The 26,988-nt window shown below is 33.3% G+C and overlaps 5 protein-coding genes across 5 annotated transcripts; 3 read left to right on the plus strand and 2 right to left on the minus strand.

The window, feature by feature from the left end:
* Positions 1 to 630: 630 nt before the first annotated feature.
* Positions 631 to 5,269, plus strand: LOC123890886 (E3 ubiquitin-protein ligase ATL6-like). The gene has a single exon (XM_045940615.1). It carries the CDS (start codon positions 3,806 to 3,808, stop codon positions 4,934 to 4,936), a length of 1,131 nt encoding a protein of 376 aa, XP_045796571.1. The 5' UTR covers positions 631 to 3,805; the 3' UTR covers positions 4,937 to 5,269.
* A 2,782-nt stretch (positions 5,270 to 8,051) lies between these two features.
* On the plus strand, positions 8,052 to 9,442 carry LOC123890887 (gamma conglutin 2-like). The gene has a single exon (XM_045940616.1). The coding sequence runs from the start codon at positions 8,074 to 8,076 to the stop codon at positions 9,427 to 9,429; it is 1,356 nt and encodes a 451-aa protein (XP_045796572.1). The 5' UTR covers positions 8,052 to 8,073; the 3' UTR covers positions 9,430 to 9,442.
* Positions 9,443 to 9,850: 408 nt separating this feature from the next.
* On the minus strand, positions 9,851 to 11,912 carry LOC123889020 (heavy metal-associated isoprenylated plant protein 32-like). The gene is made up of 3 exons (XM_045938194.1): positions 11,901 to 11,912; positions 11,665 to 11,740; positions 9,851 to 10,491 (listed from the first exon to the last, which is right to left on the minus strand). The coding sequence occupies exons 1-3, from the start codon at positions 11,910 to 11,912 to the stop codon at positions 9,851 to 9,853; spliced, it is 729 nt and encodes a 242-aa protein (XP_045794150.1).
* A 5,026-nt stretch (positions 11,913 to 16,938) lies between these two features.
* Positions 16,939 to 19,065, minus strand: LOC123890889 (pentatricopeptide repeat-containing protein At2g15690, mitochondrial-like). The gene has a single exon (XM_045940617.1). It carries the CDS (start codon positions 18,907 to 18,909, stop codon positions 17,302 to 17,304), a length of 1,608 nt encoding a protein of 535 aa, XP_045796573.1. The 5' UTR covers positions 18,910 to 19,065; the 3' UTR covers positions 16,939 to 17,301.
* Positions 19,066 to 20,946: 1,881 nt separating this feature from the next.
* On the plus strand, positions 20,947 to 24,180 carry LOC123890890 (signal peptidase complex subunit 3B). Its single transcript, XM_045940618.1, has 6 exons — positions 20,947 to 21,255; positions 21,344 to 21,391; positions 23,103 to 23,165; positions 23,304 to 23,357; positions 23,654 to 23,740; positions 23,832 to 24,180. The coding sequence occupies exons 1-6, from the start codon at positions 21,130 to 21,132 to the stop codon at positions 23,955 to 23,957; spliced, it is 504 nt and encodes a 167-aa protein (XP_045796574.1). The 5' UTR covers positions 20,947 to 21,129; the 3' UTR covers positions 23,958 to 24,180.
* Positions 24,181 to 26,988: the final 2,808 nt, after the last annotated feature.

Here is a 26,988-nt window from a genome sequence, read left to right on the forward strand (position 1 = left end):
AAATTCTATTATACTGTAATTACTATAATTTTTTTTTTCTGAACCTCAATTTCTAAGAAAATAAATGTAATAATTTAAAATTCAGCTGAGAAAAATAAATAAAATCCAATTAAAAATTTTTGTCCAAAAAATCAGATGAAAATTATTTGAAATATAATTATTTGTCTTTATTCACATTTAATTATCTTAAATAAATTCCTTTCAAGAAAAATTATCTTAAATATATATTTTTCTAAATTTCAAAAATTATTTAATTATTTTAAATAAAATTCAGAGTTCTCTTGAACATTTAATATTCAACTAGATTTCAACAACCATCCAATCAATTAGTTAATATTTTTTTTTTTTGACTAAATTCAATCAATTAGTTAAATGTTTGAATACTACCGCGCAAGCAGAATATGAAATTTAATTAATTGAAAAGAACATAAACCAAAATATTTCACTATATTCTACGGAAGGCCCCTAAGCTATCACACCATAACAAAGATTATTTAAACAATACAAGTCTTTTCTAATTTAACATAATGATTAGTTAGAATTTAATTTGTTAGTATGAAATTTTTGCATGATGAAATTATTAGTTCGGACGTTATGAATTATGATCAGAGTTTGAATTCTCTGTTTTTTTTTTGGTACATTGAATTCTCTTTATTCTGTATGTATGAATTTTTAATGGTTTGTCATTTCATCAATTTACTTATGATTATGGTAATACATTTCCTCTCCAATGACGTGAACCATCCATCAATAATATTAAATAGTTGATTTTTTTTTTACAGCAAAATATATTAATAACAGTTCTTTGCATAAGACGAACAAAGACAGGTAAAAAAGTAGCTACATAACATAGATGTCGTATATAGACGGAACACCGAAAATAAACACCAAATCAAACACTTCCGAGCCCCCCAGAAAAGTTACCAACCCGATCCATAAAGCTGAAGCAAAAGCGCTTCACCCATCAGAATCTAATAAATAGTTCCGTGAGAAAAAAACTGACGCGACCCGAGTAAAATCAATCGCCACCAGCTCAGTAAAGGTCAGCGAACCAACTGCACGTGACAGCTGTTAGATAATATAGAGTAGTTATTATTAGTTAGTAGTAAGGGTAATTTAGACTTTTCAATTTACCTATTTTCCTAGTATATATTCTTATTGTAAGACTATGCAATTAGGCAATCTCATTGTAATATTATGAAACCCTAGTAGCCTCCATTGTTAGCTTCTCTATTTTGTATCTCTGAATCTAACATGGCATCAAGAGCTTGGTTTGATCCTCCTTAGACAACTTGTGGCTTCCGCTGTCGAGTTCCCAGGAGTTTGGGAAAATGTTTGCCTTGTTTTCTTATAATTGATTCTATTGGTTGTGGTTTGGTTCTCGTGGTTAGATTTTTTGTTGATTGTTGGTTTCTGATTTGGACGACCAATTTTTGTACATCCAAATCTTCCTCGTCGCGTGCTTGAAGAACGAGATTTGTGAAGGTGTGTTCCTTATCTATATTTAGTTTCAATGAATTTGTTTTGGTGGGAGTATTTGATTGGTAGTGTTGTGGTTGAAGGTAAGAGGGAGAGTCAATGGTTCGGTGGTGGGAAAGGAAAGTATTGGGTTGTGGGATAGGAAAAATATTGGAATTTTGGAAGCTTGTTACTTTGTCTATGCTTGGCGGTAATATTAGCGGTTCTCTTCTTGGGAGTTTATGGTTTGGATAATTGCATTGTTATTCCTTGGTTTTGGATTTTAGTTCAATGAAACCCACTGGCCGCCTCACTATGGTATTCCAAGTTCCTTAAACATTAAGTGGAGAAGACTTAATAAGTTTGATGGGGTGATTTAGTTGATTCGATGTTGCTGGGGTTCTTTGGTTTTTCCATGATGTATAAGTTCTTTGTTTTGATACAGTTTAGTTGGCTTTTGAGTTGAAATGTTGTGATTTCTAGGTGCAATTTCGGTTTGTTGCAAGTATTATTGTAGAGTTGGTTATGTTTTAATTTCATTTGAATTTGTTTGTTTGGTGGGTTTAGTGCTCACAATTTATTTGTTTGGTGGGTTTAATACTCACGATTTGGTTGTTTGGTGAGTGAATGCTCACAATTTGATTTCTTCTGATTGATTGTCTTTCTATTGGTCTCTTTCTGATTGATTTGCTTCTCTCCCTTTTGATTCTTCTTAGTTTGATTGGTATCCTCCCTCATTAGCTTCTTCTGTTTATTTGGTTCTATCTCTATTTGGTTCTTATCTTGGATTGTCTCTCTCTGTTGTTTCTTCTAATTGATTGCATTGCACTTCTCTCTGTCAATTCTTCTGTTTGATTGCTTCTCTCTGATAGTTTCTCATGTCTGATGGTCTCTTTTCTAATGATTTCTTCGATTGCTTCTCATTGATGATGCTTTTGTTTGAATTCTGTCTGATTGCTTCTCCCTACTGATTTTCTTATGTCTGGTTGCTTCTCTCCCTACTGATTGTCTTATGTCTGATTGTTCTTCTATTTTGGTTGCTTCTCTTTCTATTGACTGATTATTCTGTTTGTTGGATTGGTTTGAATTTGGTTAGCTTGGACTGAATTGGATTAATTGAATGTTCGATTGGTTTGATTTGATTCTCCTATCTCTCTCTGATGTTCTATTTGGATGCTTCTCTCTGATGATTTCTCTTTTGTTGGATTGCTCCTCTCTGTTTGTTCTTCTATTTGGTTGGTTCTCTCTCTATTGGATGATCTTTCTGTTTAGTTTGGTTCTTCCTTTTGATGGTTCTCTTCTTCGGTTTGGCTGATGCTTCTCTACAATGATTACTCATTTTGGATGCTTCTCTCTATTGACTTCTCTTCTATTTTGATGCTTATCTCTGATGATTTCTCCTTCTGTTTGGATGATGGTTTCTCTCTTTGGCTGCTACTTCTCTCTCGGATGGTTCTCGCTTTTGGTTGCTAGTTGCTGCTTTCTGCTGATTACAATTTTAGTTGTTTTGGTTTTATTTCTTCTATTTTGGGTTTTAATTTTGTATGACAAACTCTCAATGCTTTATGTTGTGTAAAGACATTGTGAGTTTGCGGGGAGATGTTAGATAATATAGAGTAGTTATTATTAGTTAGTAGTAAGGGTAATTTAGACTTTTCAATTTACCTATTTTCCTAGTATATATTCTTATTGTAAGACTATGCAATTAGGCAATCTCATTGTAATATTATGAAACCCTAGTAGCCTCCATTGTTAGCTTCTCTATTTTGTATCTCTGAATCTAACAACAGCAACCAAAACACCAATCACTAAAAACCACCACCACGAGTCCACGAGGGCGACATTATCGAAACCGCCGCAACCAAGCACAAAAACCTCAAAACTAAAAACAACCACACAGAGGGATTAACATTATTGAGCCAATAATGAACATTTAATAAAAATCAATAGGTGAGATCAAGCAAGACCAATCAGTGGAGTGGCCGGGGAGAGGATGCAATTCCTCATATTGTATGTATGAATTTTCAGTTTGTTAATATTTTTAAAAGAATATTTTAGCTTTGCAGACATAAATAAATACACAGAAATACTATTTCTCCATTAAACAAAGAAGAAGATGGGCACACCATCTATGACCATTTCATGACACTAAGACCACCAAAGCCAAGTTGGTCGAATCCCGAATCTTGATAGATACCCTACGTACGCACGCACAGTCCCATTCACACACTCTTTTCACAATTTCATTTAAAAAACCCTCTCTTCATTCATTTCTCTTCTCTCCTTCACACTCTTTGTTTTCATTCATTCATTCATTTCATCAAATAATAATAAAAAAAGAATCAAGATGAAAACAAACCAGCTATTCATCCTGCTCATACTACCATGTATCCTTCTTCTTCTCTCCGCCACAAAAGCCCAAGCCCAAGCCCGGAACAACACGACCAATAACGACTTCAATGCAAATTTCAACCAATTCAACCCTTCCTTCGCTATAATCATAGTTATTTTAGTTGCAGCTCTTTTCCTCATGGGCTTTTTCTCCATCTACATCCGTCGTTGCTCCGATACACCTTCCTCCAACCTCGTTCTTCCCATCACCAACGCTCGTAGAGCAGCGCGTGGACTCGATGCATCAGTAATCGATACTTTCCCGATTCTTGAATACTCCGAAGTCAAGATCCACAAGATCGGAAAAGAAGTTCTAGAGTGTGCCGTTTGTTTAATGGAATTCGAAGACACCGAAACGCTGCGTTTGATTCCAAAGTGTGATCACGTTTTTCACCCTGAGTGCATCGATGAGTGGTTATCTTCTCATACAACTTGTCCCGTTTGTCGTGCTAATCTCGTTCCACAACCCGGTGACTCAGTTCACGGCGTTCCTGAGTCAAACAGCGAGTTACAAACACAAGACGTTGAAGCTCAAAACGACGCCGTTCAAACACCGACGGAAGAAGTAATTAACAACGTCGCTGCTCCTGACCCGGTCTTACTTGTTGTTCCTGAAGTGATTTCGTTGGATAAAACGCTGAACCGGAACCGTACGCGTGGATCTCAATCGAACCGGACGCGTCGTTTTCCACGTTCGCATTCGACCGGCCATTCATTAATCCAACCGGGTGAAAACACGGACCGGTTTACTTTGAAACTTCCTTTTAAAGTAAGGAAACAGATAATGAACCGGCAGTTACAACGGGCGAGTAGTTTAATTACTTTACCTGGTGAAAGTAGTTTGAGACAGGGTTACCGAACCGGAGGGGAAGGAAGTAGTAGAGGAAAAAGTTCAAGATGGGTGGACCGGACTAGGAGTTTTAAATCAGACCGGTGGGTTTTTACTAGAGCACCGTCGTTTTTAGCTAGAGCATTGTCGTTTAGATCACCAAAGCCAAAAGTCAATACTAGCGACGATGAAGGAACTTCTGCTGCTGCTCCTATCATGCCATCATCAGCTGTTGACTCTGCCCGCCCTCAAAATTGACCGTTTGTTGGGTTGTAGTCTATTGGACCGTCATAGGTAACACGACACTGACACATAAACACCAAAGTCATCGAATGTAACTTAGTTTACAAGTGTTTATTTAGTGTTAGACACCAACACATGTCGGACATGTTTGAATGGCAAGCTTGTATTGCCACACTTATAATTTTATCATGTTTATTTTATTATTTTTTAATTTCTGAGCAAGTTTTTGTTTTGGCTTCAAAATTTGTACAGATTGTATAATAAGCTAGCAAGATACAGATATTTTTTTCTTGACCAATTTGGAAAGCAATGGGTCATGAATGATGAACTGATGATCGTTTAAACTTATGTTATTTAGTTGAATTTAGATTTCATAAATGAAAATGGCCTGCCAAGAAATTATAAAGGTAGAGACACATATAATTGATGAATCTTTGTCCTATTTGTGAGTTGGAACTTGGACATAATCGATTTGTTTTGTTTTGTTTTGTTTTGCTGCTAGAGACTTAGAATAATCGATTAAACTTATATAAATGTTTTCATTTACACAAACATGATGACTGACTGCACAAAACTAGAGTATTAACTTGGTGTATAGCAAGTTTTTTCTTTTAAGTTTTAACTTTTAACACAGCATTATAGAAAAAGGATTTCAAGCACCAAAATTATTATAATTGTACCAAAAGCTTAAGCAATGTGACAAATAATTATTTGCTCTTTTTCTATATTTTACCAAAAGGTGTGATTTGGATACATGTTAAAATGTGGATAGGAATTTCAAAACCAGCTGCAAATATGATTTACTCTCACAAGAGTAGTATGAGTAGTCTCATTAACATTTTTTTTAATTAATACAATGATCTGCTTTAATATATTAATGACAAAATTATGATTTTGCTCTCACCGGCCTGTAATCCAGTTTTGGATTGATCTTTACATAGGTTTAGTCTCTTGGGATCATTAGTATCAGCTCTTTTTTACTCTATTAAAAAATAGCTTATTTATTAAAATGACAAAAAATAAGTTAATATTTAGTTTTTTCAATTAAGAAATTCATTCTTGTCAAAGAAACACACAAGTATATATAATTCTAGGATTTGGATCCTCTATTGTGAATTCTTTCATGCAGATTGTTTTGTCGTAATCTCAACCATTATTCTTTGATGGCAGTACACATTGAGTAAATTTTTACACAATCGTGTCTAAGGTTATCACATTCTCTTGGCAACTATTATACAATCACATTTCTACAAGGAACAATTTGCTTGTGCGGAGAGTTCTTCGGCATATGGATTCTCAAGATTGTGTTGGTTGTAACAATGCTCTAGACTAGAGAGTAGAGACCCCTGCACATTTGCTGCTCCACTGTGATGTTGTTCAACATATTTGGAAGGCAATTTTTAGATGGTTGTGAGTGGACTTTGTAATACCAACGGATCTTTTCATCCTGTTTGAAAGTTTTTCTGGTGTGGTGACAAATAAAAAGATTAGGAAGGGGTTCTTACTTGTGTGTCATACAACCTTATGGGCTATTTGGAAGGCGAGAAATGCTAAAATTTTCAACAATGTATCAAAGGATTCCAATTCCATTGTGGAAGAGATAAAGGTTTCGACGTGGCTATGGAGTGTGCATAGGTTGAAAATTGAACCGTGTTTATTTTACGAATGGACATGGAACCCGCAGTATTGCTTCGACTTCGAGAGATAATTTGGACCTGTTTGAGGGGAAGTGTTTTAATCGAGTAAAAGAAAAAAAGTAGACATTGAGTTAAAGGTGATCCATTTTCATAAATTGAATGTCGACTTTAAAATAGATAAGTTAATCAAATATTTGACAAATAGAACTTTACTCTTTCATTCAGTTTTAAGTTTTTAAGATTAAAATTCCATACCTTTTTGTGTATACAATATACATTAAAAGGTCAAGCTAATAATGGCTCTACACTTTCTCCATTCCTAATCAATTCAAAATGCAAGCCACATCACAATTCGTTTATGATTGTCCAAATATGATAAACATTAATATCACAAGTTGACCCTAATGTTGTAAAATTAGTCACTAAAACAACACAATTAAAGACGACTGAAAAAACCATTAAATCAATATTGCACAATTTGCATATAAAAGTTAAGTCAATTCATAGTCAAACTTGAACAAGCAAGGGATCGAGCTGCACGTTCGCGCATTAGTTTTCTTGCTGGGTACGAGATCGAAAAGAATGCTTGTATGTCGACATACAGGGTTGTTCGAGAAAAGGTCCCATCCTTCAATATCATGATTGGTACTATCATATGTAAAAAAACTACTATTAACACACCTCTTCACACCCAACATTATTGGGTTTGGTGCGTGGATATAAACGATGGATGACCCGATAGCGAGAACTTGATAACAGGTGACCCAACAAATCGTGAAGAGACTCTAATACCATCTTAGAATTGGGTGTTGAGTCTAACTCATCCTTACAAAATCAACTTATAAGGTGAGGATTGTCTCTACTTTATAAACTCATATTTAGGTCATCTTGTAACCGATGTGAGACTTCTTAACAGGAAAGAACATTTATTTAATGCTATATATGATGATGTATATTTATTATATTCTCTCAGGTTGTTGAGGAATTATATAGGCTGTGCATACAAAATGAAATTTGAAAGCCATGTGTTGAACTTCAAGTTAGACTGTGTTAAAACTACAGCTTGCCGGTGTTGAAATGTCATAAAAGCAAAGCCAAACAGTGTCGGAAAATTGATTCATTGATACATACACTACAGGAGTAGTACAGTACAATACATGCATGGATCCCAAGGCAAAAATCCAAGCCAAACCAAATGCACCACTCCACATGCCTCCTTTACATTACATAAAACAAATGAAAACTGATATACATGCAACTAAGCTTTTTCTCATAGCTGCCAAGTAACCCCTCACTCCCTTCACACTCATCAAACACTCTTTGTTTTCTTACCAATCTTAAGTTCATCAATCTATCCCAACATTATTCTAGTAATTTATAATACACAATCATTCCAAACAAATGTCACAATCTCTGCCGCTAATTAAATATGGTTCCTCTCTATATATATAGTGCAATTCACAAACTTAATCATCTCAGCTTAACATATCTTTCTACACAAACACATACACCAACATGGCTTCTATTTCAATCATTCATTTTCTACTCATTTCTCTCTTTTGCTCTTTTCTTTTAGTCTCATCTAGCCACCAACAACAACCCTATCCCAAACCAAAACCAAGCCACCAACAACCACCTTATTCCAAATCAAAACCAAATCTGTTAGTTCTACCTGTTCAACAAGATGCTTCAACTGGACTTCATTGGGCCAACATCCACAAAAGAACTCCATTAATGAAAATCCCAGTTCTCCTTGATCTCAATGGTCAACACCTATGGGTTAACTGTGACCAACACTACTCATCTTCAACATACAAAGCACCCTTTTGTCATTCAACCCAATGCTCTAGAGCCAATGCTAACACATGCCACACATGTGTCACTAGTACTGCTGACCGACCGGGTTGCCATAACAACACTTGTGCACTTATGTCTGCAAACCCGGTCACTCAACAAACCGCTATGAGTGAACTGGCACAGGACGTTCTCGCTATCTATGCCACAAATGGGCCTAAAATAGGCCCAATGGTTACAATCCCTCAGTTCCTCTTTTCTTGTGCACCTTCCTTTTTGACCCAAAAGGGTTTACCCAACAACGTTCAGGGCGTTGCTGGGTTAGCCCATTCACAAATTTCACTACAGAATCAACTTTCTTCACATTTCGGACTCCAACGTCAATTCACCATGTGTCTCTCTCGTTATCCAAACTCAAAAGGAGCCATACTTTTTGGGGATGCACCAAATAACATGCATTTTGGTCAGGGTAATAATTATAATACCAAAAATATCCCTAATATTTTCAATAATTTGGCTTACACCCCATTAACAACTAACCAACAAGGAGAGTACCGTATGCATGTTACTTCCATAAGAATTAATCAGCACACTGTGGTTCCAGTGAGTGGATCTATGTTATCAAATTATCCAGAAGGTGTTATGGGAGGAACATTGATTAGCACTGCAATTCCTTACACAATTCTCCAACACTCTCTCTTTGAGGCATTTATTCAAGTAGTTGGTAAGCAATACCCAAAACAAGCACAAGTGAATGCTGTAGCACCATTTGGTATGTGTTTTGATTCAAAAAAGATTAACCAAGCACTTAATGTTGAGTTTGTGATGGATAAGCCTAATGTTGTTTGGAGAATCTCTGGTGATAACTTGATGGTTCAGCCACAAAATGGGGTTTCTTGTTTGGCTTTTGTGAATGGTGGGTTGCATCCTAAAGCTGCAATTACTATTGGGAGTCATCAATTGGAAGAAAATTTGTTGATGTTTGATCTTGCAAAGTCAATGCTTGGATTTAGTAATTCCTTGAACTCTCATGGAATGAAGTGTTCTGATCTCTTTGATTTCACCAATGCTCCATAGATATTCTCATCACAATGTTGTATCTTTAGAGTGCATGCTTAATTATTAAGTATAAGCATCTACTTGTTGTTTTTATGGTTAATAAAGTACTAAAGAATAAAATCTTGAAGTGATAATAATAATAATAGACACTTCTTGTGTTGTTCAAACACAAATTTGTTATTATGGTTAAAAAGCAAAATTTTGTCTAAGCAAAAATTGTCTACGATGCCAGAACAGACTCCGAACAAGATTAAACTAATGGTGAAAGCTAAAAGAAAAAAACATATGTAAATAATAACCAATCTGAAAGAATCTCCAAACAAAAACAGTTAAACTGAACGGAAATATATAATAGATATAATTCTAAGTACTTAGATTTTCTAGTCTTAGACAAAATTCCATGAACTCCAACAAGCTAGCCAAAAAAATAAATAAATTTTCACATGAGCCAATATCCCCCACCGTTTTCATTGTATGTAGGATTAGCCATGTAATTCATAGATGTATGTGTTCCACCATACATGTTCATATTTCCTTCTTGTTGTTGATTCATCATAGCCCTGTATTGTTGTTGATCATATAAAAAAGGTTGCAGCAATTGCATTTGCATCCCTTGATAATGATGATATTCATTATTCATCATTGAATTTTCTTGCATGGATCCATTGTTATTAACCATGTATTGTTGTTGATCATATAAAGAAGGTTGCACTTGAATTTGCATCTGGCCCTCATTTCCATTACTACCCTCACCATAAGGATGACTAATAATAGGAATGTCATGGTCATTACCATTATTATCATGGTCATCTATGGAATTGGAATTGTTGTTACAATTACAATTCTTACAAGTTCCAGCTCCATTCTTACTCTTTTTCCCAAAGCTAAAAAGTGAACCTAAAAAAGAACCTTTACTTTTCTTTTCCTCTTCATTCTCAGTTTTCTTGAATGGATTCTTGATGCTACATATCTCAGCATGTTTTCCCTTCTTTTTTAGATTTGTTAGGAGTTCCTTTGCTTCCACGTTACCTTTTACTTCTACTTTCCCTTCCTCTAAATCTATCTTCACTTTCTCCACTCCTAGACAACAAAAGAAAAAATTCAATAGCAAATACTTTTTTTTTTTTTAATTTACAATAAGTAGATATTGAACTAAGGACTTTATTCAAACTACTTAAACTCTTCACCACTAAATTAAACCTAGTGACTTTAATTAACAACAAATTAGAAAATCAAGCAACTAAGTCAAATCCAACCGACTAAAGTTGAAGTACATATTTCCTACTATCTTGTATATCTGGTTTCTTTTTAATTCTTAATAGATAAAATTTTGACTGTGTTTTTTATATTTTTTGAAAATAATGTAGATTTATATAAGTTTAATATAATACATAGACATCATTATTATCGAACTAAGGACCTTATTCAAACTACTTAAGTCCCTCACCACTAAATCAAACCTAATGACTTTAATTAACAACAAATTAGAAAATCAAGCAAATCCAACCTACATATTTCCTTCTATCTTGTGTATCTAATTTCTTTTTAGTTCCTAATAGATAAAGTTTTGACTTTTTTTTTTAATATTTTTTTTAAAATAATATAGATTTATATAAGTTTAACATAATACATACACATAATATAGATACTTCTTGAACATATTATATTACCTTTTTGTAGAGAACAAAACTAAATTTAACTCTATCAAAAAAAAAAAAAAAACTAAATTTAATTTTTTTTGTCAAGTAGCCTAGTGCTAGAATTTCACTTTTAAAGTGAAATAGTGGGGTTCGAACCCTGGTCCCTGCATTTTACATGCATATTTAACTAATTTTATAGAGACAAAAAAAATATATTTAACTCTAAATTATTTATACTTAATTAAATTTAAAATTTTAATTTTTATACACCAGCAAAAAATTACAATGATTCATAGGAGGAGTGTGTATTCAAAAATAAAATTACTCGTGTTTCGCTTTGAATACACTCCTATAAAATTCCTCCTAAAACGCTCCAAAACATCATCTTTGATTACGTTTCTGGGATTTAGATGCCTAGGATTATGGGCATAGCATCGTAGTTTTTTTTCTTCATGCTTTTCCTCTTCATGTACCAACATAAAATAAAATAATATTATTATAAACAACCGTTTGAAAACAGTAAATTATGATTTTTTTTTTAAAACACAATAGTTCATGAAAAATAGAACAATTGATAAAGCAAAGAGATGAAGGATGTACGGTAAGAATGTACCCTGAGTATTCAAAAGCACTTTGTTTATTTTCTTCTCACAACCTTTACAATTGATATGAACCTTTAGAATACAAATCTACATAGAAAACAAGGAAAACAACACATATCAATGATTTTCACACTATAGTCACAATTACCACAACATGAACCAAAGAAGAAGGAAAAAAAATATACACAAACGAAATATGAACAAAAGAAAAGATGTAGAAATAGTAGGAAGTGTATATATAATATACCTGAACACTCATCTTTGCCTACCGCGGATAATAGAACACTAGAACAGAGATGAGGGTTGAGAATTAGTGACCAATACCTACATATATATATATATAATGTTCATACAATATAAATTTGAATTCAATCCAATATAAAATAAAATGAAATACTTTTAGTGATTTTTTTTTTTTGACAAAATACTTTTAGTGATTTAAAACCAATATAAAATAAAATAAAATATTTTTAGTGATTTAAAATATAAATATATCTTTCAATTCCGTCATAATTTTTTTTTTGGCAATGAATTCCGTCATATTCAATTATACTCCTCCGTCCCAAAATAAATAACTTAGTTGACCACCTTCACGTTTGCCAACACACAACTTTAATCATCAATATCTTAAATTATCTATTATTAAAAATTATAAAAATTATATATTTTGAAAATTTGGTGGTAGGGTGCCTCTTGGGATGTTAATTTGTGGTCCTTGGGAAAATCTAAATATTTAACACATCCGCTACTAAAGCGACGAACGATATTTTGTTACTTAAGTAACAAATATAGGTAGAATGGTAATTTCGTAGGAAACGCCCCAGAATCAGTAGGTGACAAAAGTAATTCTCAACAGTTTTAATAATTTTAAGTTTTTTTTTTTTTACTTGTTTTTAGTCACAAAAAACTTGTTTTATAAAAATAAAAAAGATCATCATAAGAATAAAATCTCAATGAATAAAATGATAGTATAATTTAACTATAAAAAAAAAGGATTAGCACATGATTAAATATGATATATTTATTTATATTTTAAATTACAAAAAAAAATTATATTATTTTATATTGGTGTCCATGTTTATAGAAATTTAATTAATTTTTAGTTAATTAGGCAAAAATATCACTAAAGTTTTTAAAGAATACGTTTCTCAGAATTTATCTTCAAATCGCCTATCATTCCTTCTATTTTTTATTTTTTTTACGGAATCATTCCTTCCTAACGAGAGCATTTTTTCTAAATCTTATTTCTTTGTTTTTTGGACTCCTCCTGCCTAAATCTATTAGTATTTTGTTTTTTAATTTCTATTATTGAAGTGAATTGTCACAACAACAACAACAAAAATATTCATAAAAACGAGACGTTAAAAAGTAAAAACACAAGGCCACTAATACCTCTTCACATTATCTCAAAATAAAATAAAATGAAGGCTTTTTTTTTAACAAGAAAAAATGAGATATAATAAATCAGTCTTCTCAATACAAGGTGTATCGAGGTAGACTACAAAATTTTACAAAGAGTTAAAGAAAAAGAATCATAAACAAATCATACAACCAGATAAATTGAAGGTATTAAAAACCGCAATCAACTAACTTGTGTTGTGTGTTTTTTTTAAGCAAAATGAATAATGAATTTATTACATTTCATTCAATATAATAGAAGAGATACAATCAGATAATGTACCAAAAAATAAAAAGATACAACCAGGTGGATAATAGTGATTAACACTGGAAGTAGTCTGAAATACACACATTAGCAAGATTGTACAACGACTCTATTCTCTATCGACTTGCCATCAAACATATAAGTTATGACTGCTGCTATGTTATAATTAGGCAGCCTTGTAATTAATATTAAAAATGAGAAAGAAACTACAAATTGAAAGCAAAGTACGAAGCTCATTTGCATATAAATAGTCATTACGGAAAACATTTACAACTTGTTGACAGTCACTTTGAAGATTACTCTCTCAAAGTTATTAGACAAATCGAGCGTGAGAGATGAGAATGTTTCGCAATAACACACATACTTGGGGAAATGTTTTGTTGACAACCCATACACGGGAACATGATTCAATGCTGTAGCTGCGCACATCACACATTAGGTATTCTCGGCTGTAGATTTATGATCGGGTAGCTCATATTAATGAGATTCAAAATGAAGAACCTCAACCAATAATATTATATAAATATTTCAATAATGTTTAATATAGAATAATATTTCAATAATGTTTAATATTTTTAGTGATTTTTTGACAAAAAAATATTTTTGTGATTTAAAACCAATATAAAAAAAATATTTATAGTGATTTTTTTTTTTGGATAGAGATATTTATAGTGACTTTAAACCAATATAAAATAAAATAAAATATTTTTAGTGATTTAAAATATAAATATATCTTTCAATTCTGTCATACAGTATTTATTATTATTTTTTTATAACTAATTCTGTCATATTTAATTATAGTATTTTTAGAATATTATTTGGTTGATTTAGAAAAGAAAAAAAAATCAAGTGATTTAGGTTCAATTGATTAATGAGTTCTTACTAAAGAGGAATTGTTGGGTAATTTTAAGTTCGGTTTTTGGAATGTAGTTTTTTTTTTTAGACTTTACTTACGTCTCGGCAAAACTCTAAATTATTAATATTCACTTTCTTTGAGCATCGAAGAGTTAATTATCAATATGAAATAAAATATTTTTAGTGATTTAAAATATAAATATATCTTTCAATTTCGTCATATTTATTTAAAATAAAATATTTTTAGTGATTTAAAATATAAATATATCTTTCAATTTCGTCAAATTTATTAGTATTTTTTTTATAACTAATTATGTCATATTTAATTATAGTATTTTTAGAATATTATTTGATTGATTTAGAAAATGAAAAAAAAAATTGACAAAAAAAAAAGGAAAAAAAAAATCGAGTGAATAGGTTTCGATTAATTTTTTTTTATAACTGACTAATTCGAGTGGACCAATTTTACGGTCCACTTACGGGGGGGTCCCATTTAAAGCCAAAGTTTTTATTCTGTTTGGACTAACCCACCAAAATAGGCACCGGATGAAATTAGGTTCAATTAATTGATGATTTCTTATTATTATTTTATTTTTTTATAACCCTCTGATTCTTAGGGGAAATGGGTCATAATAGTCCAGAGTTCGGAAGTCTGGTCAAGAAATTATTCCACCCAGTAATCGAACTCGGATTCTGCCGAAATCATCCTTTTTGGTGAAGAGAAATCATAAGTGATAATTGATGTAGATGCAACAATGCACTTGCCGTGCGCCCTTAGCTCCAGATGTAGTCATAAGAGAAATCCAATTTTTTTCCTGAGGGTTTTAATATTCCTTCAGATAGTAGCTTCTTCAATACCTCTTTTTTGCTAATTTGGTCGTTAAGATGACTTACCATATTCCTATCTAAGGATGCTAAGGCTGCTTCTCCTCCATTACTGCGTATTTTTTCTTCAACATTCAACTGCATCAATGTTTTACACAAACATCTCAACAGTAATAAAGAAATGCATAGTACACCAAGAAAGATAACTTTCTTGTGTTTTAATTACACAATTTTTCCTTCAAATTCCTGGTCATGTATCTTCCCGTGATGCATAATAACCCCCCTTGTGGATTGTAATCTCCTTTCTGTATGAATACGTTTTTGTCACTTCTCTTGTTTAAGCATAATTGTTGATGATTTCCCAGAATAGAGTGTGGCACCCGGATGGGTTTCAGGACCATTTAGGACAGCGTCCCTTAACTTAACTAGTACATTCCAAGGAGTCACTCTCTGCAATATATTAAAAAAAAAAAAAACCCAATGGGAGGAAACAAAATATATATCATACAAAGCAGTCTCTGATATGTGTTATACCAAACCTAATAAAATTCCATTCCATGCAAAGTCCAACAAACAATTATACTATTGTTGTCAACATGTTAAATTTACAACATTACACATAGAGTTATATCTCAATATAGGAGTATGTTTTTAATGCTCAAGAAGAATAACAAGGCCAAAATTTGGCTGCAGCATGCAAATTATTAAACCAACGAATAAGAATGCTTGAATTTAGTTTCCTTTTTTTATCTTCTTTAACTTATACAGGTTGGGAAAATATGACGCCTTGGACATAAAGTAATTAGATGCATATTAGTGTAGAATAATGAGAGAAAGAATCCAAAAAATTGATTTGATGCCTTGGAAATTGATTGGCTGCACGGGAACGTGTTACTGACAAACAGTCAGCCAAGATGACAGAAATAATGCATACACTGACTGAAATTAAGGACATCCTACTTCAATAGACAGGCAAGATCAAGCCTGCGGTCGAATTCAATTTATTGGGTGAAGGGATTAATAACAGCGACAAAATTCTTGTTTTCCCGGCTGATTTAGAGCACCCACTGCCAAGAGAACTAGTTCTGACGAGGAAAGAGGACGGGGCAGGGGCATGATGGGGCATTCCGCATAATGGGTCACACGGTTACCCTATTGGGTCGAGTCAACATTGATGTTATTATCTGGGACTAAGACCAAGAAGTAGGGCGTTTACAGAGCTGCCAACAGCAGCCAATTCTTGAATTAGTTCTTTAATTAATGAGTCCAATCCAGAGTATTGTTCAATTTTGTTTGATGTTGGCATCTTTCAGCTAACATTCATCCCTTCAAAAATGATGAAAGTTATTATTGTTTGTTAAGCTTGTAAATGGGAAAGTTGGCAGTAAGTAGTTATGTTGGTTATCAGTTTTTGTTTGTTAAGCTTGTAAATCTTCGGTTTGTTTGTTAAGCTTGTTAATCTTCTGTTTTTGTTGGTCCTATGGATTAACCTTTAATGGATAAAATCTTCCTCTCAAGAGGGCGATATACGTATTAATAGCAGATAGAGAAGAACAAAAATCAACACTTTCATTTGACCTGGAGGAATACCTAAAAAATAATATTACTAGTTCACAAAATCACTAAGCTTTATTTTGGGTTTTTCTTCCCTCCTTAGATTAGAACGGACTGTAAATCTGATCTGGATTTGTCTGCAGATGATGATGTCCACTCCTGGCTCGATGCGCTTAACGAAAGGGGAAGAAGTCTCTGTTAATTAATAAAGAATTTCCTTCGTCATTAAGCAGCATCCTTTAAGTGAGTAGGGGTGCCAGACCGCCGACGAATAATAGGTACCCCACACCCCAGTGAATGCAGTCATATCTTTCCGACCGCACAAAATCCGGATCCCAAACAATAGATAAATATGAGGTTGCACACAATTGGAATCCCCAGCTATAGCTATAGATATGAAGCTTCAAACATTTAACATATTTTCAACAAAAACAAACTTGTTCTATCTACATACTTGCATGGATCAAGCTGGAGCTAAAATCGAAGTGGGCTAGAACTAAAAAATAATAAAATAAACAAAACCATACAAGAGCAATTTTAAGGATATGAGGATATAGCAATGAGCATGAGAAGAGAGGGAATAGTGCTAATATCTGAACAAGAAGCAGATATACTTTAAATCAGTGCATACTACATACTTCATTCATCTCCTATCCCTAGCACCATTGAAAGCTTCCACACACATCTGTCGGAGCTGGCGCATAGAATTTTATATATTCATGATGTTGTAGGATTTGAAATAATGATTCCTTCACCAGTAATCCCCACAAGAGCATTTTCCATCCTTGAAATGATGAAACCTTTTGTTATCTCGGACAATCAGTTCCCTACCTACAATCCTAGACATGATCTTGATGGCATTGTGACAGTCATTGCAGACACGAAGGTTCTTGATAATCCTAAGAGGTGTTCTAGGAGGAGTACTAATAAGACCATAGGCAATCGCTAAACGTTCACTGTGGTAGAGCAAAGCCTGCTCCTTAGCTTCCGGATCAATGTCATGGAGAACACATCTTATATCAGGAGAATATCCAGCGTCTTTCATACTACTCAAAGCCTTCAACTTCTCATCATCCTTATAAAAAGTAGGATTCTTATACTCAATGATTCTGTTCCTGCCATCCAGCATGCTAATTGCAGTATACTTTTTGGGAGGCGGTGTAGGGAACTTATTGACAACAGCCTTTGATGGGTCAAGACTAGCTATCAACTCCTCAACATGGTCTTCAAGATCAATATCTCCATGAATTCTAGCATAACTCTTGAGGGTCTCCATTACTGTCACTGTAGGCTCAAATGGCAGGTTCTCAATAAACTCCTCAGCTTCTTTGAGGTATCCAGATTGTCCAAGAACATCCAAAAGCCCCATATAGTGCTCTACTCCTGGTTCAATTCCATACTTGCTTTTCATGGATTCCAAATATATGTAACCATCCTCCACAGCCTCTGCACTGGCACAAGCCGATAACACTGCAAGCAAAGTCTCTGAAGTTATCTCCAAACCAAGCTCATTCATCTGCTCAAATAACTGCAAACCCTCGTCTCCCATAGTACTATTCGCGTAGCCACGAATCATCATGTGCCAAGAATCCATATTTCTGTTAGGCATATGATCAAACACCCTACGTGCATCAGTCATACTTTTACAATTCCCATACATCTCAATGACCTTATTATGCAACTTGAAATCACTCCTAAAAGTAGATTGTAGAAAGTAATCATGCACTTTCTTAGCATCCTCAACGGATTTCGATTTACCACACAACTCAAACAAAAGATGAAAGCAATCAGCATCAGCTTTGATACCTTTTTCCATCAATTCAAGCGCTTCTTTAACCTTCCCCTCTCTACAAAAACGTATCAAGTCAACAATTGAAGGAGGCGGAGGAGATTGTTCTTGAACAGAATCCTTAGGGTTTTGGAATTGGCTATTAGGGTTTTGAAATTGGTTGGGGTTACTCCACTGATTCTGGTTGTTCGATCGATTGGGATTATTGGGTGGCTGAAAGTTGGGATTTTGACGAATGGGTGGTCGAAAATGAGGGTTTTGAGAAGGTGGTGGTTGTTGCCGGAAATTAGGGTTTTGAGGAGGTGGTCGATTTTGAGGGTTCCAACCCTGTTGAGGAGGAAATCGACCCTGTTGAACATTTTGATTATAATGATTGAAATGTTGTTGAGGAGGTGTGTTGTTGTGATGAGAAGGTGGTGGTTGATTAGGGAATCTACCATACTCGTTTGGAATTGCAGAAGTACTCAAGGTTTTGCAGAAGTGATTGTTGTTTCCATAGATATAATTTGTTCGTAGCTTGAAAGAAAGCATTGTGGTTCGTGCGTTCTGAATCAATGGAAATGAAGGCATTTTTTTTTTCTGTGAAGGAGGAGAAACTAGGGAGTAGCGCAATAGAAGAAAAGCTTGATTGAAGAATGAAAGAGGAAGACGATAGTATAGAGATTACAGTGGCGGGGATAGTGCTTAAGGTTTAAGAATTCACTCTAAAAAATAAATAAATAATAGGGAGTTTTACGATACATTCGAATAATTTGAATGTATCGATACATTAGAGACTTAGAGTCGATACATTAGAGTGATAAATTGATAAATTAGTAATTATTTTTATTGTATTTTAGAGATAATAATATCACAAGAAAAAACACGATTTTATTCTTTATAGGCATTACACTAATTTTTTAATATTTTTCATTAAAAAAATTCAATAATGATGATTATTAGGAATAAAATTAAAAAAAATGTCAAATTTTATATTTTTGACCGTTTTGATAAATAATATTTAGTTATTATAATGTTTTTAATGATATAAAACATAGTTTCTTTTAAAAAATATTCATTTATCTACTTATTTAAATATCTGATGTACCAATACATTAGTAGAAAGTATCAAATATACCATAGAATTTTCCTAAATAATATTGGTCCCATATTTTAAAATTACTCAATTTTGGTCTCTATCAAATTTTTGTATTTAAAAATTGTGAATTAACATATTTTAAATGATGTGATGTGACATCTATATCTATACTGAGTTAGGATCCTCTCCATTTCTAATTATTTCCATTTCCTCCATTATTATATAGTTTTGGGAATATAAATGCAAAAGTGTGACATTAAGTGGGTCCAAATATCATTTATACACCCAAAAATATTTAAAAACTTTGGTAATGGAAGAAATGGAAAGAATAGAAAATGGAGAGGATCCCAACTCATCTAGACTATATATAAAGATGATATTTGATATGAACTTTTCATAATACTAACAATATCCTTGATGTTTTTTATCTATCTATATTATATAAAAAGGATACATGAGTTTTAGTGTGGAATTTTCATAAAATAGTAACAATATACGATCAACTCAATAAAAAAAATTATAGTTTTTCTTTTACCAAAAAATTATAGTTTTTTTTTTTTTAAGCGATGTTTTTTTGACGATAAAGCTAGAAATGTTATCTATATATATAATTCCTAGATAGTTCTCCTACTATCCATCTTAACCCTAATCCACATCACTCATTTACATCCAATTAAATCACACAATAATGCCACATCACTTCCTTATATTATATCATTTTCATCTCTATTTTTTTTTGTTTCCACATCACTTCCTTATATATTTTTTCAATATAATCAATATTATATCATTCTCATCTCTATTTTTTTTTATATTATATCAGTCTCATAATAAATAATAAAGAATTATGCTTCTCCAATTATCCAAAAATTGATGTCACAAGATGTTACAATTTTCTACATTATTATTGAATTATACCTCTCCAATTATCCAAAAATTGATGTTGTGATGTTACATTTTTCTACATTATTATAACATTAACATGGTTGGATTCTCTTTCAATATTTATCCCATTTAAATGTCAACCGTTTTCATAGAAACAACAAAGAGTTTATAATTTAGTCACACAAAAAAAATACGAAGATATACATTATTGACTTAATTACATTATAATTTTAGAGAAGAGTGAAGGTTATGCAAAAAGTTAGGTTATGAGATTGAAATATATAATAACCATTATCATTATCATATTTCATTCAATTTTAGTGTGTCGCCTATGCGTTGCACTATTGCATTGGCTGGCACACCCCACCAAAAAAATAAATACAGTTCATTCAATTTTGATGGTCCGTACTCATTCTCTATACATATAGGTATATATATTAGTTGGAGGAAGTGATAAGTACATCACTTTTATATTATTATTATTATTATTATTATTATTATTATAATTTTCATTTTATAATACTTATTGTTACAATTTATACAAATAATTTTTCAACATTATAATATAAAATACCACATAACACCTGTGCATCGCACGGGTGTGAGACTAGTAAAGCTAGAAATCCCAACTACAATTAGGAAAAAACCTTTCAAAAAAAACAAACTTTAAAAAGAAAAATTAGGAAAGTAAGAACGTTCCCTTGTCTGTCTGCTCAACACAGAGTAAGTGACTAGTCTCTCCTATTTTCTTTTCTTTTCTTTCTTTCTTTGTTTACTTTTATCAAACAGAGAGTGTGCAATTTGAATCGAAGAAGAAAACAACAAAAATGCATTCATTCGGTTACAGAGCCAATGCTTTGTTAACATTTTCACTCACAATTCTTGCTTTTATGTGTGCGATTGCTTCTCTATCTGATTCTCTCAATTCTCCATCTCCTTCTGCACAAGTTCAGGTACCTTCTCGACTCTTTCACAGATCTATCATTCAATTTTCATTTCAATCGTTTTTGCTAACCTATCATTTTCTGTTAATTAATGCAGGTGTTGAATATTAACTGGTTTCAGAAACAGCCTAATGGCAATGATGAGGTCATTTTTCTTTATTTTATTTTTTTTTTTGAATTTTGTATCGTGTTTAGATGCTACCGTTTACTTAATCAATGTTGCAGATCTTGTTTACCTGTGTTTGATATGCACACAATTAGGTTCATGATAGTTTTCTCATTCTCATGTTTTAAGAAACTTAAGTTGTTGCTGTTAGTCTAAGTTTTTGATGAAGGAAATATCTGAATTATTTGTTAGGAAGAAGAAGAAGAAGAACTAGTTATGATTTTGATATTAACTCAAATTTTATTACAATGAAGTAGGGGAGAATTTGTCCACAAATCCTAGCTCAACCGGCATAAATGCCGAAATTGCTAGTGTCGGACGTCAGGACCAGGGTTTGGTCACTCCACTTTGTGTGTGTGAGTTTTCAATGGCTTTGTCATTTCGTCTATCAACCAAAAAAAAAAAGTAGGGGAGAATTTAGAATTCCCCTGTTACGGTGTATGTGAGAAACACAGTTTATGGCAATGAAACATTAGAGATAGAGAAGTCAGAGATGAATTAGTGTGAGTTTTATTGATGATGATACTGAGGGATTATAACTCGAGTACAGAAGGAGTGTGAATGCCAAATTGTACTGGCTAGGAACTTAGGAAGAGCCACTTATGTGTTATGGTATATAGTACTATATAGGTTATGAAAGGAAACTACTCTCGTTGGTGCTCGAGGAAGAGTGACATGTGATGTGAACCAAAAAGTCAGATGAAGCAAAGAATTCTCTCAAATCCCATGCCCCGTTGTATCTCTATCCTTTGCCTTGTATGTGAAGTTTTATATCTTCTGTTGGAAACTCTCACTCTAGAGCTCTTTCCGATTTACTGATTTGTTGCATTTTGTGCCAAGTGTCCTTTTGCTTTAACTGACTGTGTTGAGCCAGTGTGATAGACCACATGACCCTTGATTAAGAGGGTTTCTAAATTCTGTAATGCAAAAGAAGCAGGGTACAAGGGTTTATAACTCAAATAACCAGACTGTTATGACAGATTGTGACATGTCGTCAGTTAGGAAATTTGCGTAAGTTAGAAATTTGTGTAGTTGGTCTTAATGCACGCAATAAACTATTTTCCCAATTCTTTCTGTTTTCTAGTGCCAGCTCTATCACAGTGCTTGGAATATTTTACTTCTTCCCAAGCAGTATAATTGCAGAACTTAGAGGGTCTATACTCTTTAGTCTTTACACCTTCCTAGCCAAAAACTTAAACTCTTCCAAATGACAAGATATCTTATCTTTCTCCCCTAATCTCTCCTTTTACTTATTTGCAACAAGCCTTATTTCTTATAACTACTTTCCATACTAATTAAGGAGGGGGAGGTTATCTATTAGAAGTCATCAAATTACTTCCAAATTAGTGGGCTTTCATTGTAATTCAGTAATTGCTTCATATACCTTGTTGGAATGTCCGTGTTTTTACATACAACATATAAGGGGGACGGGGGGTAACTGCCTGTGAATCAAACTAGTCAAGATCGAAGCTAGAAGTAATTGGAAACATCACGCTGGTTCTAGTCCACATAATTTTTTTTAGCACCGCAACATTTATAATACTTGTATTTTTCATATTTCTCTGCACACTATGGTCTGAATATCAGTGTCATTGCCATATACTAGCTTGTTGGGATCACTTTATCTGATGTTCAAATGTCTTCATTATTTATTGTTCAATCTGAAGCAGAGGCATTTATATTCTTGCAGGTCAGCATGACGCTGAATATTTCAGCAGATTTACAGTCTCTTTTCACGTGGAACACAAAACAGGTTCTTGACTTCAATTGCATTTTTCATCTTAGTTTTTTTATTCTGAAAAGTATAGTTTTTTTAGTATAAGTAAATATCAGGACTGGATGGGGAAGAATGAAAACTAATTTTTATTTTGCTTGCTTTCTATGCTTTCAGGTTTTTGTATTTTTAGCTGCTGAGTATGATACACCAAAGAATTCCCTGAATCAGGTATGATTTGGTTAGTTTGTCTGCAACTTCATTTAAAATATAAACACTTCAATTTTAAGCTTGCCAGCTCCTTTTTATAACAATAGATTAAAAAGAAGCCATGGTAATAGAGGGCAGGTCATTGGTGAATCTCGAATTTCCATTGTTGAGATAACAGCTTCAGATTTTGTTTACACTATTCAGGATTTCATGTCACTCAGATAGTTGTGTCATTGCATGCTATGCTGCATTTTTGCCACCTTCAGTATTTTGTTGTGTCATATATGTTGCTCAGTCTCTTGAAATGCCATTTGCAGATATCCCTGTGGGATGGTATCATTCCCTCTAAAGAGCATGCAAAGTTTTTGATTCACACATCAAATAAATATCGTTTCATTGATCAGGTATATAACTCTTCAAGGAAGTCTATCTCATATGAATTGCTTCAGATTTCTTTAGGCCTTAATTTTGCCTTTTTTTTTATTCTGTGTCCAGGGAACCAATTTGCGTGGTAAAGAATTTAACTTGACTTTGCACTGGCATGTTATGCCAAAGACTGGAAAAATGTTGGCAGATAAAATAGTAATGCCGGGTTACCGATTACCTGTGGAATACAGATGATGCCTTCTTGTCATGCTAATGTTTTTGCTGTAACTTTAGTCTTTTCTACAAGGATATAGAAGGTTCCGTCAAAGAACTAGTCGAATCAGGGAAACTAAATTTGTGCTTTGGATAGTGGAAATAGCTTTTTGAATACTTGAACATCCAAAATTGTCTTGAGTTTATTGTTCTTCTGTAAAAACATATCATGCTATAACAAATCCTTCGAGCTTTAGCCAGAAAACAACATGTTACTTTTCCTACCCCCAACATTAATTCGGATGTATGCATCTTGAAGACCCGAATTTCACACAATTTGTGCATTCTATATGCACACTTCTGGAACTTGATGGTTGTTTAGTAGCGTGGGGGGATGTGGCGTCTTTAAAAATTGGTAACCACGTTGGAAAAGTTTAAAATTATGGCAATGTGGTTAAAAGTAATAAGTATAAATTAGTAACTTTGGTAGTAATCGATTTTAATATATTAGTAGTAGATAAAAGAAATGGAAAAATAGAAAATGGAGAGGAACACTCAACCCTATATATATATATATATATATATATATATATATATATATATATATATATATATAATAATACTGGATTGGTTCTTCTCTGTCTTAGTTAGTTCTACTGCTTCCTTTGTGCTAGTTTTGACAGATAGAGGCTGAGACTTTAACATATTGAAGGCAAACAGAGGAGACTAATGAGTTGAGAAGGTAAAATTGCAAACAGTAAATATTGTTTGTGAGAAGTGAGAATTCTAGGTCATGTGAAACATACCTTCATTTTGTTTAGATTGAATTGAAATTGTACTGATCTCTTGGCCAAAAAGGTCGGCTCTGAACACTTCAATCAATTACCATTTAGAACAGCAACATTGTGATAATTCAGTTTGGATTTTCATATACAAAACATCATAACCTTCCTTGCATGTGGATGGGTGCTTACTATACTAAATGAAGAGCTAGTGGAATTCATGACTAAAAGTAGTTACATTTCGTGGGATTGGCTAATAAACACATTAAAAGGGTCATAAAAACCCACCAAGTACAAGAAAGAGAAAAGAAAAATAAAAAACCACGAAAACTGAAGGTTGTCACGACCAGTGCATGCTATGTTACGGCCGTGACAGTGTCAGACAGTGCCAAATGCTAAAAGCTTTTCACAAATCAGTCTTATATCTTTATTTCCTTCTTTATGGCCATTAAACAATGTGTAACTCCTATTCTATTGTAAAGCCACGAAAATCACAAGTCTTGTGGCTATATATAGGACTTTCTCTCATGTAAAACACACCTTCCATCACTTGTAACATTACAATTCATCAAATAAAGTTTTCTCTTATATTTTCTTAGTTCTTAGTTTTAGTATAGTTTATGCTTGTGGTTGTTCACCATGATTAGAGGTGAGTAATCCACTTTGCCTTTTATCAATTGCATCCTTTGGATTTTCTGAAGTCATGATATTTCTCATCCACCTGACCGAACTCAACTCGTCCGTGTGGTGAAAAAAATCATCAGAAGGAAGTTTTCCCATCACCAAAGCACCAAGCTAACACCAAAGCTATAAATGTCACACTTGTCACTGACTGTGAATAAGTGATGATACTCAGGTGCTATATATCCCACCGTGCCAACCACGCTTGTAGTACTGATATGCGTCTGCCCATCAGGCATCGCCGTTGCAAGTTCAAAACTTACAATCCTAGCTTCCATATCATCATCAAGAAGAATGTTTGCAGGCTTGATATCTCGATGATTTATACATCTTCCATATAAAATGAAAATTTAATTAATATATCTTGAATTTAAAAAATGATCTTATAAAATGACACACAAATATTTTGTAAAATGATCTTGTATATTAAGAGGAGGTAGTATTTAGAAAGGAAGGGTGTTATATGAATCAAAAGTGGTAACCCAAAAACCAGCCCAATCCGTACCGAAACGGGTCGAGTTTAAGTGGTAAAACGGGTCGAGTATAATTACAGCAATATTTTAATGATATTACAGAGTACAACTTTACTACTTTATATTTACCAATATTATTTATTATTACTGTAGCATTAAAAACACAAATCAATATTTTGTTCCGTTGCCGTTCCACTTTTTACTCCAAATCAAATTTTTTTAACTTCAAATCAGCACTTTAGCATCAAATAAAAACGAGAAACAAAGATTCAATCTATGTCTACCTCCAAAATCAAAGTTTCTTTTTCATGTGTAACACAGCAAAAGGATAAATTTTGTTCAAAATCGTTTCTTCATCAAGTTCTGCCATCGACCAGATCTCTGTTGCTCGCTGTCGTCGATCCTCCACCAGCCGTCCACCAGATCTCCGTCGCTCGTCGCCGTCAATCTTCCACCTGTCGTCGATCTCCATTTCTACCGAGTTTCCAAATCAGAATGTCTTCTCCATGCAGGTTGAGTGGTATTCTTGTTATTTCTAATGCATCTCTTTATCTCTTGAATTAAACAACCGATGGAATTGAATTCTTACAGAAAACGCTGCAAAATCTTCTTGTTGATTTTTGTTTGTTTCATTAATTTTTAGAAAAATAACAGGTGGCATACTATGGGTCATTCGATTGATCAAAAGGACAGAATTTGTCCAAAGTTACATGACTTTCCCGGGTCAAAGTCATGTAATCCTTGTCCGTTTACCAAACAAACAATTTTGTCCCTTTGTTACTCGTCTCTCTCCCACGTGAAATTACTTCTACTCTGTTTACTGAGGGAATGGATTCTCTCCCGTGGAGAGAAAACTGCAGGAAATAATGTGGGGTGATCTCAACCCTTCATTCCTTTTAGGGACAAATCAATGGATAAGAATTAAAACCTTTAAAATAAATGTCGTTTTGCTTTCTTTTCTCTCCCTTTACACACTTGTACTTTGTACTTCATCCTTTCTTCAATCTTTAATAACAACCAACACACTATCTTGTTCGCGTGGTGCCGGTTGACATCGTCGTCGCAAACTCATTGCTTCACGTTGTTGTCAGCTCCATTGATCCTTCCGTAGGTTTATTGGTTGAAATGCCGTTCGCC

This window comes from Trifolium pratense, linkage group LG6 (genome assembly GCF_020283565.1).
Source record: "Trifolium pratense cultivar HEN17-A07 linkage group LG6, ARS_RC_1.1, whole genome shotgun sequence".
NCBI lineage: Eukaryota > Viridiplantae > Streptophyta > Magnoliopsida > Fabales > Fabaceae > Trifolium > Trifolium pratense.